The 18,861-nt window shown below is 38.8% G+C and overlaps 1 protein-coding gene across 13 annotated transcripts in view; it reads left to right on the top strand.

The window, feature by feature from the left end:
• ZNF236 (zinc finger protein 236) overlaps positions 1-18,861 on the top strand; it is a 192,479-nt gene that overhangs the window by 162,635 nt on the left and 10,983 nt on the right. For 9 of the 13 annotated variants that reach the window (XM_050941761.1, XM_050941762.1, XM_050941767.1 and 6 more), the window contains 3 exons: positions 2,345-2,476; positions 9,219-9,413; positions 15,491-15,620. In XM_050941761.1, coding sequence (XP_050797718.1) covers positions 2,345-2,476; positions 9,219-9,413; positions 15,491-15,620 — 457 coding nt within the window. Of the gene's footprint in view, positions 1-2,344; positions 2,477-9,218; positions 9,414-9,900; positions 9,989-15,490; positions 15,621-18,861 lie in introns of those variants that run through there. The other 4 variants (XM_050941769.1, XM_050941763.1, XM_050941771.1 and 1 more) reach the window with 4 other exon arrangements.

Raw genomic sequence — 18,861 nt, 5'->3', positions numbered from 1 at the left:
TACATGTGTAGCTACATGCTGCAGTGAAAGGCAGGCTCTGTTCACACCTGACACTGCAGGGTATAGCTAGCTACACATGACAGTGAGGCTCCAGCAGCAGATCACTGTTTGAGCTGTTCTCTGTTACCTCCTCACTGCCATAGCCTTTCACGGTGGTGGAGAAAGGCTGAGGCAATGGCACAATAAAAATAGCAGTGCAGACATGGGAAGCACTGGTTGGGCACATACGGAGTTGTGTAGGCTATATAACTTGGCTGTGTAGATAGGGCACTCTGCTCACCTAAGCCGTGCATTGCCATCTATGCTGCTACTTACACCTGTGCTATGTGGATCTTCTTTACACACCATTATAAGTGTAGATATAGCTTTCGATTGTGTGGCTTCTTACTCTCACCATCCGAGGAGGCGACTGCTTGCTAGTCACTTACAGTGACACACATTGTACTTGAAGAGAAAATAATGGTTACCTACCTTACAGTAACTGTGATTCTTTGAGATGATGTAATCAGTGTGGTCCCATGATCAACCCTCCATCCTCATTTTTTGGAGTAGTCTGCAATGTGGGCTTTGAATTGCAAAGGAACTGAGGAAGCGTCATGACCCCTCCACCATTTATCCCTCAGATGGGATCACAAGGATGCCTGTGCAACCCTCATATCGAGTATAATCTGATCTGGTGTGTGTCAGTTGCATGCACACCTACAGTGCGATTGACACTGTCTACATCATGTCAAAGAGTCTCAGTTGCTGTAAGGCAATAAACTGTTCTTTCCATGTGTTGTAGGATATGCAACTCTGCTCCTTGCTCCTATCTAGTTTGTAACACTGCCGTACAGGAGAAAGTTCACTGGGTTTGTAATTGTGATTTCTACTTAATCAAAATTAGACAAATTAGTCACAATACAAGAACATATTTTTGAAATTTTAACAGTAAATCACAGTGGCCTCTTCCATTTCATGTCCAGTTAGGAAAATTAATAGGAGAAACACCAGTGTGAAATAGTGATGGAAGAAAAAATATGTAAAGGTTCACAGTGGTACCTTCGTCTAGGAGCAAGTATTTGTGAATGTGAATAAACCCCTATAGAGACTTAAATAAGATATTTATTTTCATCTTGAAAATGCTGGTGCATAGTAATCAGTGTCTTTAGGTCCAGGCCTCCAAAATATTTTGTAACGTGAACCAGACTTTTAGTATGTTGTCTTGTGAACCTGTTGTCCATCCATTTGTGATCACATAATTTCTGTGTCAATACGCCTGTTTCTTTTGTGGAGAATAATAGGAACGTATTTATTATAGTTGGTAACTATCTTTTTAAAATAAATTAGCAGCTGGAAAAAGTAATGCACACCAGCACTATGTGACCACCTGGCTCTCCAACACCATCTACATGTGGTTCATGAACCATGGTTTAGGAACCTTTCCAATATGTCAATAGAGCTAAAGGTGCATTAGCAAGTAGTATGAAGAAAAAATCCCTATTGCTTCACATTAACAAGGACTTCAGCGGTTGGTAGCAAAGAAGAACCATTTGCACATTTAGCAATAACTTATCTCTTCATATAATTTTTAGCTGAATTACATTTTTCGTCCTTGAAAGTTAGACGTTAATATCACTGACTACATTTAGGTGTTGTACATAGGCCAAGTGTACAGCCAGCTCCTCTGTGATTGACATTTCCCTTCAATCTTAATATGTGAAAACCACTGCTGGCTTCTGTCTTTGCTGAACTAGGACTAAGTTGTTTGCTTATTTATTTTCCAAGGATTAGGAGTGTGTGAGTACACACACACACATAGATTATGATTAAACATAGTGAAATAAAGTCTGTGGAGGTGACTACATTCCCAGTTATCCCCCAATCTCTTCAGCTTTGCATGAAAAATATTTATCTTGAGTTGGAAAAATAAAAATGGTGGGCTTTCCAAACAGCTTATAAATGTATATCTGGCATGATATACCATGCAAATGGTATATCAAAATATGTAATGATATAATGTATTATACCATTGGTCTGGTGACTTCCTGCTATGTGGAGGTGGCAGTAATACATTGTGGTTTAATTTCAGATCATGTGACACTTTAAGATATGTGGATTTAGCAGAGTTGATATGCTTATTCAGATATATTTTTAACCCCCATTGGCCTGAAAGTGCTAGTTTATTTTTTTTAAATGATTTGTTCAGACTGATGTTTGAAGTAATCTTTTAAAAAGAGTAGTCTTGAATGATAAAAGGAGTTTCTATTTAAACCCATTTTATAATTCTTTTAGGATTACTGCTTAATTATGACAATTGACTGTGCTTGTAAATACAATCACTTGAATAATTTTATTTCGATAGGGTCAGCAATTCCCTGCTTTACTCTCAGATTCTAGTCTCTCCAGCCAAAGCGGTTCGGGCTCACAACAAGTCATACTGGTGAGCCATGCACCACATTCAGCATCTACAAACTCTGATGAAATAACATATCAGGTAGATGTAGTTTATTTTTGTACTTTTATTTATAAAAACCTGACTTTAATCAGATATGAAAATGATCTGTTTGTCCTGAAGCAGAGAGTTTCATATAATTTTTTAACTTTTATCTTAAAGTAGCTTATTATGGAGGCTGTAGCTTTATAGTTAAGTTTATGCTGATTTTGCACTTAAAGCAGGGATTCAGGCTCTTCGTTAACTATGAAAAAATACCTGATATCTTCTTGATAAGTACAGCACTTTTTGAGTATAGAATAAATTTTATGAGCATTTCCAAGTAAATCTATTAACTAGTTCAGGCTTTAAATTGGGTCCTTAAAGAAAGTTGGCACTCCAAGTTTGTTCCCTTCCCAGATCTTCCCCCTCCAACTTCCTCAGTGATTTTAATAACAGAATAATGCAGATTCTCCAGACTTTGCATATACTTGAAACTTGCTTAAATCTTGTGCATGTATTACATTTTGAAGAATTTTTAAAAGATTAATAGCAAGTTTTCTATCAATTCTGTATCAAATTACAATAAGGAGGGAGGAAAAGAAAAAGTATATTTGAAAACGAATTTAATCATATATGGAACCACAACCATGAAAATACCTTACTCATAATAGTGTGATAATTGTTTGACATCAGTACAAGGCAAGTTAAGGTTTAGTATCTGTGCATTGCTGATTCATAACATTAAGTTTAATCTTAACTCTTAATTTCCTGGCTTTATAAGGATCGGTTTTGGGAGAATTACAACATCCCTATAATGTACTGACTATGAATAACTGTCATGTATTCTCATCCATAACTTCCATCTTGCCATTGCTTTTGTCTTAGAATTCATATAGACTTAGATTTTTAATATTGCAGGTGGCAAGAAACATAATTTATGCATGTAGTTTCTGCAGTTCCATGCATAATCACTGCTGCAAGGTGCATAAATTATGGTCTAAATTTGATTTTGAATATTTGTAGTGTCCAAAATTCTGTTTTAAAAATGGATGCTTTCAAAATACAAATATATATCTCCTTTTACTCTTCTTCTTTTCAAACTAATCCTAGCCTTTTCAATGAATGCATGATTTCCGCCATCACAGTGTGTCAAATAAGTTTCACTGCCCTTTTCTCTTAACGTGTCTTTTCTGAGATGAGGTGACCAATTTGAACACACTAGTAAAGGTCACATTGTAACAGCAATTTGCCTATTGTGTATAATAATTTTATCTATTTCCCTTTTCATACAGGTTACAATAGCATCATGTTTGTTTTTATTTAACCATTGTTGACATCTGGGTATTGCTGCCCACACTTCAATCTTTTTCTGTGAGGTTACAACTAATTTAGGACCCATTAGTGTATATTTACAGTTTAAACTATTCTTTTCAATGTGCTTTACATTGCACTTGACTTTAGTAAACTTAATCTACCATTTCTGTTTTCTAGTTTAGTTCTTATTGAAATTCTATAAATCTTCTTTTGCCATGACTATTCTAAATAATTTCATATACATTAATATGTGCTGTGTCATGTTTGAGTCAATTATCTCATTCTAGAAATTACTGAATTTTAAAATAAGTTCTCAAGCAGCCTCGAGTTATTTCTTTTTAAAAAAAAAAAGTGGGGCAAAATTCTTAAAAATGCCTAAGTAACTTTGGCACTTAAATCCAATTGAATTTTAACTGGACTTAGGCACTTTTAACCATTTCACTTGTAGGCTCCTATGTGTCTAAATCCCTTTTGAAAATGGGCTTTCAACTTCTCTGTCACTAAAACTTTTGAAAATTTTACTTGTACTGAAGAAATAAAAGAAATTGAAAAGATCCTGTGACTTGTACATTGTACAGGTTTATGGACATGTCGTGCCTTCATTTCCAAATCCTTTCAAAAATTGTGAATTTTGTTTGGTAAAAGGTGTACTACTTTCTTACTCTGCTTTTGAGCAAGTGGTCTTTGCTAAAAAAAAGGATACACAAGTACTTTGTGTACCTTCACACATCTGTTACACATGTATGTTTGGAATTGCCATTGAATGTACACAAAATATCTAATCACCCGTGTTCTTTCTTTTCCAGAACATAAAGGCATGTATTGGTCAAGGTTAAAAATCCCATTCTATTATATAAACACCTTTTTACTGAATTCTTCTAAGTGAGGCCTTACTCTCCTCCTCCTTATTTTGAAGTATGACAAGGTCATTCCCTCTTACCACCTTATTGCTCATAGCTATTGGGGTGGAGAGGAGGGATCACTCTCACTAAATTAATTATTTCTTGTATAAATCATGCAAGCCAGAGACCTGTGGGAAAAAAATCTGTTAGGTAAAAATAGACAAATAGATGGATATTGTTATCAAATAGATGACACATTAATTTTCCTAATGTTCATAAGTATCAGTTTTTCTTCTTCATTGATAAACCTGAATCTCCTTGGTTACTCTATATAAAAGGCAATTAACTTTTTCTCCCTTGCAAACTGTCCTAACCTTCTATACACTTAAGAAATCTTAAAAATCATCTTACCATTTGGGGAATAGACTACCTGCATTCAAGAAACTGGACAGAGAACAAACTTTTCTTATTGTAGTTAGCTTTGGTGCAATCCTTTTTTTGTTTTGTTTTGTTTTTATTTATTTATTAATGGAATGAAGTACTTACGCACTTGAGTAGTCCCACAGGTATTAGTGATACAACTTATGGGCTTAATGTTAAGCATGTGAGTAAACGTTTGCAAAATTGAGGGCTTATTATGAGAACGTTGGTGGTACTTGACACATTAATCCAGAAAACATCACAGAAAATGTTTATTCTGGCGCACATCATCTCCCCTTATATGTAAAAAATAAGGTTTTTGCCTTTGTCTAGATGAGGAAACTTCAGTGGTTGAACTTAGGTCCCGATTATTTAAAATGTTTTAGCTAACCCAGATCTAATGTCAACCTCTTCTTTAGTCTAGACACAGGTTAGCATCTTTTACTTTGGTTTAGCAGACTCAGTTTCAGTCTAGAATTTCTTCTACGGACTAAACAAACTGAGTCTGGCATTTACATGTGGCCATCAAGGTTCTTTCAAAGTTCTAAAAACATTTGTGTACTAGTTAGTAATAAAAGAACTACACTGAAATATTTTAAATTGATGAGGACATTTTTATTGGGTATTGGATTTCTCGGTTACAGTATGATTACAGTAAAAATGCTATTTGACTCTCAATGCTTTGAGGTTATGCAAGGGAAGGATTACATGCAACAATCTCCACTTATATTATTAATTGCTTTAAAATAGCAGATCATTAAGAAGGGTGATCTAGGCTGTAATATCCCCGACAACATAGAGGAAAGCTGTTGTTCAAAACCACCTACCCAATTCTGCTTTTGTGTTGTCTAGAACTATGGTACAATATTTGGACTCTGTTATGTCTCATACAATCTGGCCTTCCACTCTCATTGGACTTGCCATTGGTCCACTGGTATCACCTGGTGTCATTTACCCACATTTTTTCAAGTATCTATGCAGAAAAGATAATTTTGTATAACTCTTCCATCAATCAGTTATTGTGGAACTTCCCCTTGTGTGCAAAGATTGTAGGAAGATTGAATGCTTTGGCAGTAAACTCTGGGCTTAAGCCCAAAGTACTCTGCTTTCTGCTAGCTCTGCCGCCCATCAGTAGCTAGATGCAGCAATTCAAGTTCTTCTGAAGCTTTCTTCTTTTAATTCCTCATAAAGCAGCAGGGACACTTCCCTTTGTTTATTCTTCTTGACCTTTCCCCCTTGTTTTGGGAAATAGTTTCCTCCATTTTCCTAAGCTTTCAGAAACCACTCAGTAAAAAATGCTGTTTAGCAAGTAGGCTGTCCCCATCCATTACCTCTCTCAAGCAGTTGAAAAAGCATTGGTTTTTAGACTAAAAGGTATGAAAGAGTACTGCCATTTGGATTTCACCTCTTGTTCTGAGATGAATGTAAAGCTTAGACTTGAGAGTAATGTCATATTCATCCAAGAAGATGCTCTCACCTTGCCTCGAGAAACAAAAAAAGATTTTTAAAGGTAACCAGAAAATGAGCATCAAGAGGCTGGGCCACAGCCAAAAACAATTTTCCGATTTGTGTCAGTGGGTAGTAGTGTTATTAATCCTCTTGTCATACACTTTTACAAAAAGAAGAGGAAAAACTTACCTTTCAGATCTAGGCAGAAAAGACTGTTCCATTTCACTGTTACTTTGAAGAGATAATCAAATCATTTAGTGGGCTGCTCTTTGAATGATTGAGCACTTCATTATCCCTTTGATCGTCTCATTCTCTGCATCTTGATTCATCAGTTGATCACTTGAATTTCCATATTTGTAAATATTTCATTGCCCTCTATTTTCTTCATAATAAATTGTCACTTAATAATTTTTGCATGAATTCATTATCCCAGTTGATTGATACAGTGAATTTCATTGCTCTAACTTTTCTGCTGTTCATGATTTTTCCCGCCACACACACATTTTAAATTGCTTCACTACTTATTTGATTTTTGACTTCTGGCAACCATGCTCATCATAGTTGTCCTCCATTACCTTGTTCCAAACACCCTCTTATTCCGCCCTATCTTCCCTTCTTACTGCCCTACATCACAATTTCTCTTTCCATTCTTTTTTCTCCCTTCACTCATTGCCAGGTTCACCTCACAGCCTCCTTGCAACTCCGTGACATTCTACATCTCACTGCTGCCATCATCCCATAATGCCTCTCTTTTTGCATCAAGTAATATCTAACCCAACCTTGCCCCGTCAACATTGCCCTGTGTTCCTCACCAATCACACCTTGCTTTGTCACCCTTCCTGTCCCTTAGGATCCCATACGCTCCCAATTTCTTTACTAAGACAACTATTTTTCTCTTCCCTTTTTCACTCCTCTACAAAAGAATACCACAGTCCTGTCCACTTTCTGCTCCCCACATCCCTGACCTTTGAAGTTGTGTTCTAATATAGAGGTATCAATTCTCTCTCTCCACACTGTATATCCTACCCAAAGAATGATACAGAGAGTGTCAGAGTCCTTCTCTTCCTGCAGACTGTCTCTCGATTCTCTCCCACTCCTCTTTCAAGTAGAACTCATCAGACTTCATTCTTCCTTCAGCTACTTATAGCTCTCATCTGCTGCCCCGATCCTTCCCCAGATACCTTATTCTCTGATTTTGATGTCTACCTTTCCCCCTCATCTTGATCTCCAATCATCTTTAGTGACTTCATTTTCCATGTTGCCATCCCATTTCATCCATCACCTGACCTGACCACCTCTTTGTCTTTTGTGATCTTGAACTATGGATCAACTCTCCCACTTGCCAAAATGGCCACTCATTTGACTTGTTTCAGAGTAGCAGCAATGTTAGTCTGTATCCGCAAAAAGAACTGGAGTACTTGTGGCACCTTAGAGACTAACAAATTTATTAGAGCATAAGCTTTCGTGGGCAACAGCCCACTTCATCGGATGCATGTAGTGGAAAATACAGTAGGAAGATAGATATAGATATAATATATATGTCAATATATATGTTGTTTCATGTTATCTCTGTGTGTGTGTGTGTATATATATATATAGGGGTGTGTGTGTATACACACACACACAACATGACACAACATATATATTATCACTTCAGCAGGTGGGTGTTGTAGTTGTAAGAATGCTTGATAGTGTTCTTGTAGGTGTTTGTCTCTGAGGGGTTGGAGCAAATGCGATTGTATCGTAGAGCTTGGCTGTAGACAATGGATCAAGTGGTGTGCTCTGGATGAAAGGTGGAGGCATGTCATTTGACTTGGTTTCACCAAAATCTACTTTATTTCTGACTTTCTCTCGTGTGCTCTCTCTCTCTCTCTCTCTAAATTACTACCCTTGCACTCTTGATAAGTCTTACTTCTCACTATCTTCCCTAGTGATAAATAGATTGGGGAAGGCAGGGGGAATAGGACAGCATGAGGACTGGAAAATCTCTTACTTAATATTTTTGATTAATGTCTCTTTCAGTAAGGACTCTCCTAAGGCTAGCAGTTGACTACATCTTGTTTTTTTCCAATACTCTTTCAAGGATAGTTTGTGTACATACAGTAGTTCACAGAAAAGATAATTCACAATTAAATTTTTAATCTGAGTTATTGTTTATGGCTTTGAAAGTACTCTCTGGGTGGGATGCCACATAGTTAGGATATAAGCCTGGACCTTTCAGGCACAGTGCTTGAGCTCCCTCTAGTCTTTGCTCACAGAGAGGGAATCCACAGTAATGGATTGATAGGGACATAAGTCAAAGGAAATTATCCTGTAAGACAATTTATATATTTTGGAAGGTTTTAGTGACAATTTAGGAAGCAGCAATTATCTGCTTTTCCCTTTTTCTTCACAGTACTGAAATTTTGTAATTTTTAAAATCTCTTCTACCTAAAGAATATTTTGAATTAGATCTCCATAGATTTGACTGCGTGCACACCATGTACCCTTAATACCACAATATATTGTCTGTTTATTTTCAGATATTTCATGTATCTAGTGAATCTTGCATTTAAAAAAATTGCCAGAGGCAAAGGAGGAATGACCAAACACAAATTTATATTTTCCCCTAATCTTGTTCTGTTCTTTTTATTGATGTTTGGTGCCCAGCTCATCTGATTCATTTGAAAATACATTGATCAGACTAGAGTACATAACAAGAAAAATAAATCTGTTAGTTTCTGAGAGTGTCCTCCTCCAATTTTGAATGTATAATCATGTTTTATAAATTTTTACAGGTGGCTGAGGTTTCTTCTAGCCTGACTAAGGGTAATCAAGAAAAAGAGGGCCGTGTACACCAATGTTTTGAATGTAGTCAGACCTTTTCTTCAGCCACGATGTTAATGCAACACAGTAAAGAGGTTCATGGCAAGGAGAGAATTCATGTATGCCATGTTTGCAATAAAGCCTTCAAACGGGCAACACATCTCAAGGTACTTGGTAATAACATAATTCCCGGTTAATATGTTCACTCATTCTTTTGCTCTAGATTTTTAGTCATGTAAATGAATTAAAGATACTTGTCATCTGCTTAATCTTTCCTTTTTGGTATTAGGGCGCAAGACAGGCATCACATGAGCTTTTCTGTGCAAAAATCTTTCGCTCTTGCACATGCGCGCTCTCTCTAGCTCTCTGTAGCAATAGATATACTGCAGATCTCTACTGAAATGCTTAAAAAGACATTACTCTGGCATGTAAATAATAGTGCCTCTAGAATTATTAAAAATACCAAAACAAATATTTATGGGGAATTATATTGTTTTGCATTTTCAAATAGACTATTAATTCAATATTTCAGTTTCTAATGATGTTTAACTATGTAAGTGAAATGTGCTGAAACAGAAATTAACTTTAACTCTGCAGATCTAATTCAGACCATCTCTATTAGTCCTGACTTCTGGGTGTCTCCTCTCTTTGCAGAATATGGAGACCGGTGAGGCTTGTGGCTTAGTACCCAGGTCCATTTGACTTCCAGTTGTTCTGCCTTCTGCATCAGGGCAGACAGCAAGTATGAAAGCTCCTGCTTTCCAAAGTGTTGTTTTTTTAACTTCCTTATTTTGTTACTATTGACTTAGTGTGTTTTTTCAGAATTTCTGGAAAGCGTGAGCAGTCTCATAGTATTTGGACTTTACAAGGAGGGGTAAATACTATTTTACTTTGGAGTTTTCTAATTATTGTTCTCAGTGCTCTTTTGCCACTCCCTTTCGCTACTGTATGTGGCTCAGTAAACAAATACTCTCCTAAAAGGGAAAAATTCATCTCTGAAGTTCCCCTCCTTTCCTCGGCAAAGAGTGAGCTCTGCCAGACTTGTTCTCGGTCCACAGATGAACTTCATAAAACCATGGCATATAAATAATGTTCCAGAAAAATTCTAGCACAGCAAGAATTTTTCAGCAGCAAGCATGGAGCATTCATTACAGGTATCAGGAAGGGTACATCTACAAAATTGTTGCACTTCTGATGTAGATGATCTTTCTACATTTCAGACTGAGGTAAATGCCAATACCTCCACTCTATAAGAACAGCTCTTCTTTAAGATGACTTTACCAAAACTCATGCAGTCCTTACTTTAATACTAATACTAAAGAGGGTACTCTCCAACCTGGGGAAACAGGCAGACATGCTGTCAAACATGCAAAATTGTCAGATAATCATATTAAAATAGATTTTCCTTTCCTTGGAGGTAGATGGGGAAGAGAAACTGGCTTGTTACTAGCTTAACTTTCTTTTCAAAGGCACTCCATTCTTAAACACAAGGCATGGACCTTCACAAAAAGCTGAGCAATGTCAAAAGGAAGAAACCTTGAAATAAAAAACTTGAGATTGCACTACTCATCAGGCTTATTTCTAGAAAAAACAGCTATTTTTGCATCAAACTTGAAAAGAACAGGACAGGCAGGAAAGACTATTAACCGCTGCCTACTTTGTTACCCTGTGCAGAAATGCAGGGTATTCAGCCAGGTAAAGGGAAGCAAACCTGCCTTGTCAAAATTATCTGGAAATATAATTAGGTAAGTGATACTGTCTCACTTAAAACCAAGAGGATTTGTAAATACCTAATGAGATTTTTATAAAATTTTATTGATCTGAGGGGGAATCCAACCCTGACCTCAATGGCAGATACAGAGATGGCTTCTTTGAAAGCTCACTTTGCAGCAGAGTTTTGAATCTGTCACTGTCTTGATACAAGCAGCTGTGGCACACATTTGATCTCTAGAGCAGGGGTAGGCAACGTATGGCATGCGTGCCGAAGGCGGCACGTGAGCTGATTTTCAGTGAAACTCTCACTGCCCCAGGTCCTGGCCACTGGTCCGGGGGGCTCTGCATTTTAATTTAATTTTAAATGAAGCTTCTTAAACATTTTAAAAACCTTATTTACTTTACAAAAAACAATAGTTTAATTATATATTATAGACTTATAGGAAGAGACCATCTAAAAACATTAAAATATATTATTGGCACGCGAAAACTTAAATTAGAGTGAATAAATGAAGACTTGGCGCACTACTTCTGAAAGGTTGCCGACCTCTGTGCTACAGCAACCCTATGCAGATCCCTTAACCAGGTAAAGTTTCTTCATAATGAGAGATTACAGTAACCACATCCTTCATAGAACACACCTGAATGCATTTTCCTGTGAGGCTGTGGTCTCTAACTTCCTCAGTTGCTAGGATGCAAATACGACTCAGACACTGGACAGCAAATAACTACTTAAAGCAGGTCCTGTGTTTTCTGATGAAAGTATACTTGAAAGCCACGTATGAAAGTAGCAGAGAATATAGGATAATACAAACATTCCCTGTCAAATTCTTCTAAGAACCACAGGGAAAGAGTTCAATCCCAGCTACAGGAAGTAGTTCTTTAGCCCTGTTCTCAGCAACATATTCCAAAAGCAATATGGAAACCAATAGAAAGATGGTCCTGGAACAGAAACACTGGAAGTAGATGCCTGGAACAGAAACACTGGAGGTCCTTCTCATCTGGTGACTGGCAAAAAAAGAACTGCATGTCAGTAAAAGTCCTGGGAAGCAGTCTTCTTTTGTTTCCAATCCAGTTTGACAGCCTCAACAAACAAGACAAATCCTATGCTACAGTGAGGGTTCACTCATCGATTAGTTTAAACCTCAATCTCTTTTTTTCATAATCATTCCCTCTCTCAATCCTGGTAAACATCAAACTGTCTCAACAACAACAACAAAGGTGCTGTATTTTCTCTGACTTGGGGCCAAAGGAACTGTCCCATTACCAGAAAGGTTCTACCATGACTTCATGGTAAAAAAACAGATCCCAAACATCACAACAGATATGAAGAAATCCAGATTCAGAATGGAAATGTTAACAGTTGCATTCTCTTCAGGAGACTATTTTCCCATGTAAGAGCTGGTAAAAATATACCTGCAAGTTTGGAGGTTGTCATTGCAGGTTTCTCTATTTACATATAGATAAGACACCACTTCCAGTTTAGAACACTTTCTTTTCACCTGTTGTTAACTCCAAGGATTTTTCACAAAGCCAGTAGGGAGGTGGTCATCAGGCACCCATCTGTTAGCTATTTCTGGACAACATACTGATAAGAGTCAGATCTCCACAATCGCAACACAGAGAGCCCAAATAGTTCTCTAGGAACATGGTGAACATCATGAACCTGAAGTATACTGAATCGAATTCCATAAAATATACTACCTAGGAAAGAAAATACCCCCTGTGTGTCTGGGACATAATTGTTCTAACCCAGGAGTTAAATTCCAAGATAAACCCTTGTAGATTCAAAGAGATCCAGTCCCAGCAATTCAGTATACATTGTTTATTACCACTGGTGTCATGTATTGGGATCCTGCCTGGGCAAGGCTGTATATAAGACCACTCCAGGCATTTGACCACAATGTAAAACAGGGAGGAACAGTTGGTTCCCTCCAAGTTACCTCCATTTGGTGGAAGAAATGAAGAATGCACATAGTCGCCTCATGCAAGATCATATTGCAAGGTGATCAAAGCCAATGTGAGCATATACGTTTATGGAGCTTATATCCAACAATTTTCAATCCAGGGATATTGGCCAGAACAGGAAAAAAACTAAGCATGACTTAGTTTTTCTGTTTTTAATTCCAAACATTTGAACACAAAGGGGTGGGGGCTTCTAATCAATCGGGCAGCACCACAACAATAGCATATCTACATACCCAGGGAAAAGCAAGGAGTTAGCCTCCAAAAGTGAAACACTAGAAACAGTTCAGCAGATATAATAAAATAGATTTTCATAAGATTCCTGCACATCAAAAGGCTACCTGATTTGCTGCTGGAGGAGAGACACCTCAGAACGGGCCCTGAACAAAATAGTATTCCAAAGAAAAACCAAAAAGATTTTGGGGATACCACAAGTGGACTTATTCACCCATGGAAATACAGCCAACTCATACTTTTTGGAGCAAGACATCTCAGAAGTGTGGGGACAGATGCCTAGATCTGCAAGTGGCCCAGACCATCTTGGTACAAAGGCTTACAGGGGAGAGTATAAGAAAATCTTAGATCACCTCTAAGCAACTAATTCTTTTAAGAGATCACATCCAATTCTGTTAGGTAAGTATCAGCATCTTGAGTATAGAAATTCCCTGCTACACCAGAAGAGCCTCTAAATGCCTGTTTTTGTCAGGGAGGCTAACCCATTATGATAAACTACTCGGGATTATTTATATTTATGACAAATACATTTTTCTGATTATATCTTTTCGTAATAGTCATTCTTATTCTTACCACTCACTACTCAGAAGTCACAGAGTTGGGACTAATTAAGATGCAATGGACTGGAAATTAAAATTTTTGTATAATTTTTTTTCTGCTAAACAGCATCTTCACTTGTCCATCTTGCCCAATTGACTAAGGTTTAGTCCAGTTATATAGCTGTTTAAATGTTTCGAGCAGTTTTAATCAAGGGATGTTAATTTCAATAGATTCGTAGATTCCAAGGCCAAAAAATACTATTGTGATCATCTAGTCTGACCTGCACCATAACATAGGCTCAAACATCTTCCAAATAATCTCCAGAGCATATATTTTAGAAAAACATCCAATCTTGATTTTAAGTGTTAGTAAACTGCTCCAATGATTACTCTTTGTGTTAAAAATGTACGCTTTACTTACAGTCTAAATTTGTCTAGCTTCAACTTCCAGCCTTTGGATTGTGTTATACTTTTGTCTACCAGACTGCGAAGATACCATTATTCAATATTTTTTTCTCCATTTAGGTACATATAGACTGTAATCAAGTCACTCCTTAATCTTCTCTTTGATTAAGCTCCTTGAGTCTGTCATTCATTATAAGGCATATTTTCTAAACCTCTAACAATTTTGGTGGCTCTTCTCTGAACCTTTCCAATTTGCCAACATCCTTCATCCCATTTTAGCAAGTTATGATTCAAGTTTGTTGTTTTCGAAGCATTCATCTGGTGGCCAAATGGAATGGGCATGGCAAAATAGGTGTAGTTGTTAAGCAACAAGTTTCAGCTGTCTCCAAATTCTGCAGAAGACCTAATTAATCTCCAGAAGTTCTGAAGATGCTATTTAACAGAGACAAAATTATCAAATATGAATTTTTTTATTCTTTATAGGAGGAGCTTAAGCATTGCATGGACAAAATTAGTTGTCATCATATTTAGTGGATTATGTAATTTGTGGAACCAGAGCTTCCAGGTGTGCAAAATGATTAATTATCCCTGATGATTCATTATTCCTGATATTATTTAATGTGCCTGCATGCCCATGCATATACAGCATCAGGGAAGAATTAAAAGGATGAGTCGTGGGATCAAATATGTAAAAAATGAAGTGTTGAAAATTATGTCCTATAAAGTGTTGTTTCCTTATATCTGTGGGCAGAATTTGACATTATATCGAATACTACAAGAATCCCAGAAGCTGCTTCTGTTAGAAACCCTTTTTGTGGGCTCTAGATGTAAACAGTGAAGAGGAAAGAGATTTGGTTAAAGAAAACATAGAAACAATTACAAGGAATAGTGTCGCACAAATGGATGGCTTTATTTTGCTTTACTGTCTAATATGTACAAGAGTGCCTCATATGTTCAATGTTCAGTTAACACACAAAGCAATAAAAAATCCACCATTTGCAGTGCATTTCAGAAATCCCTATTATAAACACCATTAATGAACCAAATGTTGAAGGCTAAATCTCATTTGCTCAAAAATATGCCTTCTGGGTGTGAGAAAGGACTTCTCAAATGCCAGATGAATGCTTAGCCTGTTAACTGTGATAACAAAAGTATATAAACTACATGGAATGACAAAGAAAATCTTCTTACATCACTTAACCATTACTCAGATTTCATTTAGAAAATGACCTCTGCCATTTTTAAAGACCAGAATATCAGCTTCTGCCTTCCTCAGTCTTATTTCTATTGATGACTAAAGCCTTCTGCTATTGATCCAAAAATATAAACAAACATGTTTGTTAAAAAATGAATTTATAAAGCCATTTCCTCTTCCATATTTTGATTAGGAGCACATGCAAACCCATCAGGCTGGACCTTCGCTAAGTTCCCAGAAGCCACGAGTGTTTAAATGTGATACTTGTGAAAAGGCTTTTGCTAAACCAAGTCAGCTGGAGAGGCACAGCCGCATACACACAGGTAATATTTACATTGTTGCCTGCTTTTGCGATTTTATTGTGGATCTTGTGATATTTAATATTTTACTTAAAGCTGCTCCTGGATTCATATGGACATATAAGAATATCAGTTTTCATAAATAATAATAATAAAAAAACTTCTATGTCTCAGGATTGTTGGAGAAAAGCTAGAGCCCTTAATATCTGAACACAGCAAAAAGCAAAGAAAAAGAACTGCCAGTAGTGGTGCACACACAAGTAGGCACCGTCTGCCTACATGAATTCTGTCCCATGAATCATACTCCATTGTCATTTAAAGATTATTTGTTTCCTCAAACTTAATACTAGTGTCTGACTCCGTGGTGGATTGTTTTCCAAGACTGTAGAGGCAGTAAGTACATGATTTCTTTTACATAGTTTGTACTATAGTCTCCAAGAAAATATTTACACTAATTTATTTAAATTCAGTGATGTCCAACCTGTGACACAGGTTCCTGCTACAGGGAGACAGGTTGGAGGAGCCACACTTACAGGTGCCTTATACTGCCTCCTCTACATCTTAGGGCTTGTCTTCATTACTGCTCTAAATCAGTGCCGCTGCAATTTATGAGCTCTGATGAAGACGCGGTAAGTCAACGGGAGAGTTCTAATCCACCTCAACGAGAGGCAGAAGCTATGTTGATGGGAGAGCATCTCCCACAGACATAGTGTAGTATAGACACCGCGTTAAGTAGATGTAAGTTACGCTGCTCAGGGTTGGTTTTTTTTTTTTTGTTGTTTTTTTTTTTTGACATATCGATTCAAGTGGTGGTGTGGACAAGGCCTTACAATCAGCTCTGGCATAAGCTCTGAGCAGCTGCTGTCTTTTCACCTCTACCTGTTGCTCAGTAGCAGCCCAGCTGGCTGTTGGATTGCAAAAACAGGGAAGTAAGTTACTAACTGAATACTCAATTTTCTGCTTCCCTGCTGGGCTGTGGGAGGCCCAAGGATGTCAGGGCAGAAGCTTGATTTACTGTGCCCAAGAGGGGAGTTTCTAGCAAAGAATTGCTCCTTTCAAGTACACAGCTAGAAACCCAGGGCAGCCAAGGAGAGCGCAAAAAGGAGGAGAAGCTGAGAACCAATCTTTAGTTATAGCTCCCCGATTCTCTGTCTCTAATTTGCATTAAGTGATCAGATGGCAGTAGTTCCCTAGAGATGATGGCACCACCTGAAGGATAACCAGAGTGCAGCCTTCAGCCACCCTCTCCTTGCCCTCTGCAGGCTGCTCTGCACCAGAGGCTGCAGGGAGGGAGATATAGGGGATAACTCTGTGCTTTTTAGGGACTTTCTCATAGTCGAAGTATCCCAACATGGGATTTTTAAATTATTTCCCCCCTTTGTGGTGCCTGAGTATTGGTAAGGGAGTGGAACAATTCTCTGCCCCTCAGTAGTTTGTGTCTCTTAACCTTTTTAAAATAATATTTGACCCTCAGGCTGAAAAGGTTGGACACTGCTGTCTTTAATAAATTTTGTGTAAAATTGTCTAATTTACATAGACTCATAGGACTGGAAGGGACCTTGAGAGGTCATCTAGTCCAGTCCCCTGCCCTCATGGCAGGAGTAAATACTATCTAGACCATCCTGACTGGTGTTTGTCTAACCTGCTCTTAAAAATCTCCATTGACGGAGATTCCACAATCTCCCTAGGCAATTTATTCCAGTGCTTAACCATCCTGACAGGAAGTTTTTCTGAATGTCCACCTAAATCTCTCCAGCTGCAATTTAAGCCTATTACTACTTGCTACATGATGTATCTAAAACTGCACCTTGAAAGTAGGATCCTGAAATGGCCTGTATGGAAGGTAGTCTTCAGCAGCTGCTACGTCCTGTGAATAGGAAGATGGGGAAAAAGTCTGAGTGAAAGGAAGTACAGGCAGTGTGCTCCCAACACAAAACTAGCAAGTAACAGAGGAGCAGAGATTGTATTGATAAGAGGAAATATAGTCATTAGGGCTGTCAGTTAACTACTGTAAATTTTTTTAACACATGTTAATTGCAGACCCTCTGGGCAGGAGGGCAGCATGAGCTGCTCTGGAGCTCCTGTTGGTCAGGTGCAGTAACACAAGCTATGACAAGAGAGCGAGAAGAAAAGAGGCTAGAGAAAGAAGTGACAGAGAGTCCTGTGGCACCTTATAGACTAACAGAAGTATTGGAGCATAAGCTTTAGAGAAAGAAGTGGTTCTTATCCCAGCTCCAGCAGCAAAGTAGAGCTCTTGACACACCCACATACCCACCCAGGGTGACCATATTTTTTAAAGTAAAAACAGGATGGCCAGGGCTCTCCCTTGTAGGGTGACTAGATGAGAGGAAGAAAATACCGGGACACATGGCAGACAGGGAGATGGGGGGAGTGCAGCTGGCGGAGCAAAAAAAAGGAAGGGGGGAGTGCTTCCCCCTTTCCCCCCCAAGATCCACGCCTTCCCCAGCTGAGGCTGATCTCTTTCTCACCGCCCTCCCCCTGAGCTCCACACCTCCCCCAGCTGAGGCTGATCCCCACCCCTGACCTCTGCGCCTCCCCTGGCTGAGGCTGATGCCCTTCCCCCTGAGCTCCGTGCCTTCCCTGTCAGAGGCTGATCTCTCTTTCTCCCCCTCACCCGCAAGCCCTGCGCCACTCAGGGTTCAGCTCTGAAGCCAGCACTGCCCGCCAGCAGCGGATTTCTCCACTTTCCTGCTGGCGGGCAGTGCTGCCTTCAGCTGATCACCAGGGAGTAGCTGCCACCCTCTGCTCTGCCTTGCAGCCAGGAAAAAATGCCCAATTTCGGTGAAAAAGTAGGGATGGCTGGGACAGAGCTGAAAAAGGGGCCTGTCCTGGCCAAAATAGGACATGTTGTCACCCAGCCAGCCTGTACCCTATTGTTCCTGGCTGGCCCCTCACTCACGGGACCAATCCCCCTGCATCGTGCCCCATTGCCCTAGCCGGCCATTCGCTCTGGGGGTACCCCATAACGAACATGGGCCTGGTGAGCTCAGCGTCTCCTTCCCTGCAGTATGATGAGTCCCTGAAGTAAAATCCACCCTCCCTTGCAAACAAGGGCTTACTCAGCTGAAGAGAGCCCACCTAGCTCAGTAAAAGGAGTCGAGCCTGGTGAGCCCAGTACCAGAAACCACCCTTCCGGAAGCAGCACAAGACACCTTCCTCACCCTCCTCCTGCACAAATTATTGCTTGTTCCTCCCCATTGTCACCTGCTGTCTTCCCAGGCCCTCCTCCTGCACAAGTCTTTGC

The sequence above is a fragment of the Gopherus flavomarginatus genome, chromosome 2, assembly GCF_025201925.1.
Source record: "Gopherus flavomarginatus isolate rGopFla2 chromosome 2, rGopFla2.mat.asm, whole genome shotgun sequence".
Classification (NCBI taxonomy): Eukaryota; Metazoa; Chordata; order Testudines; family Testudinidae; genus Gopherus; species Gopherus flavomarginatus.
This window is presented reverse-complemented; position numbering and strand designations above follow the sequence as displayed.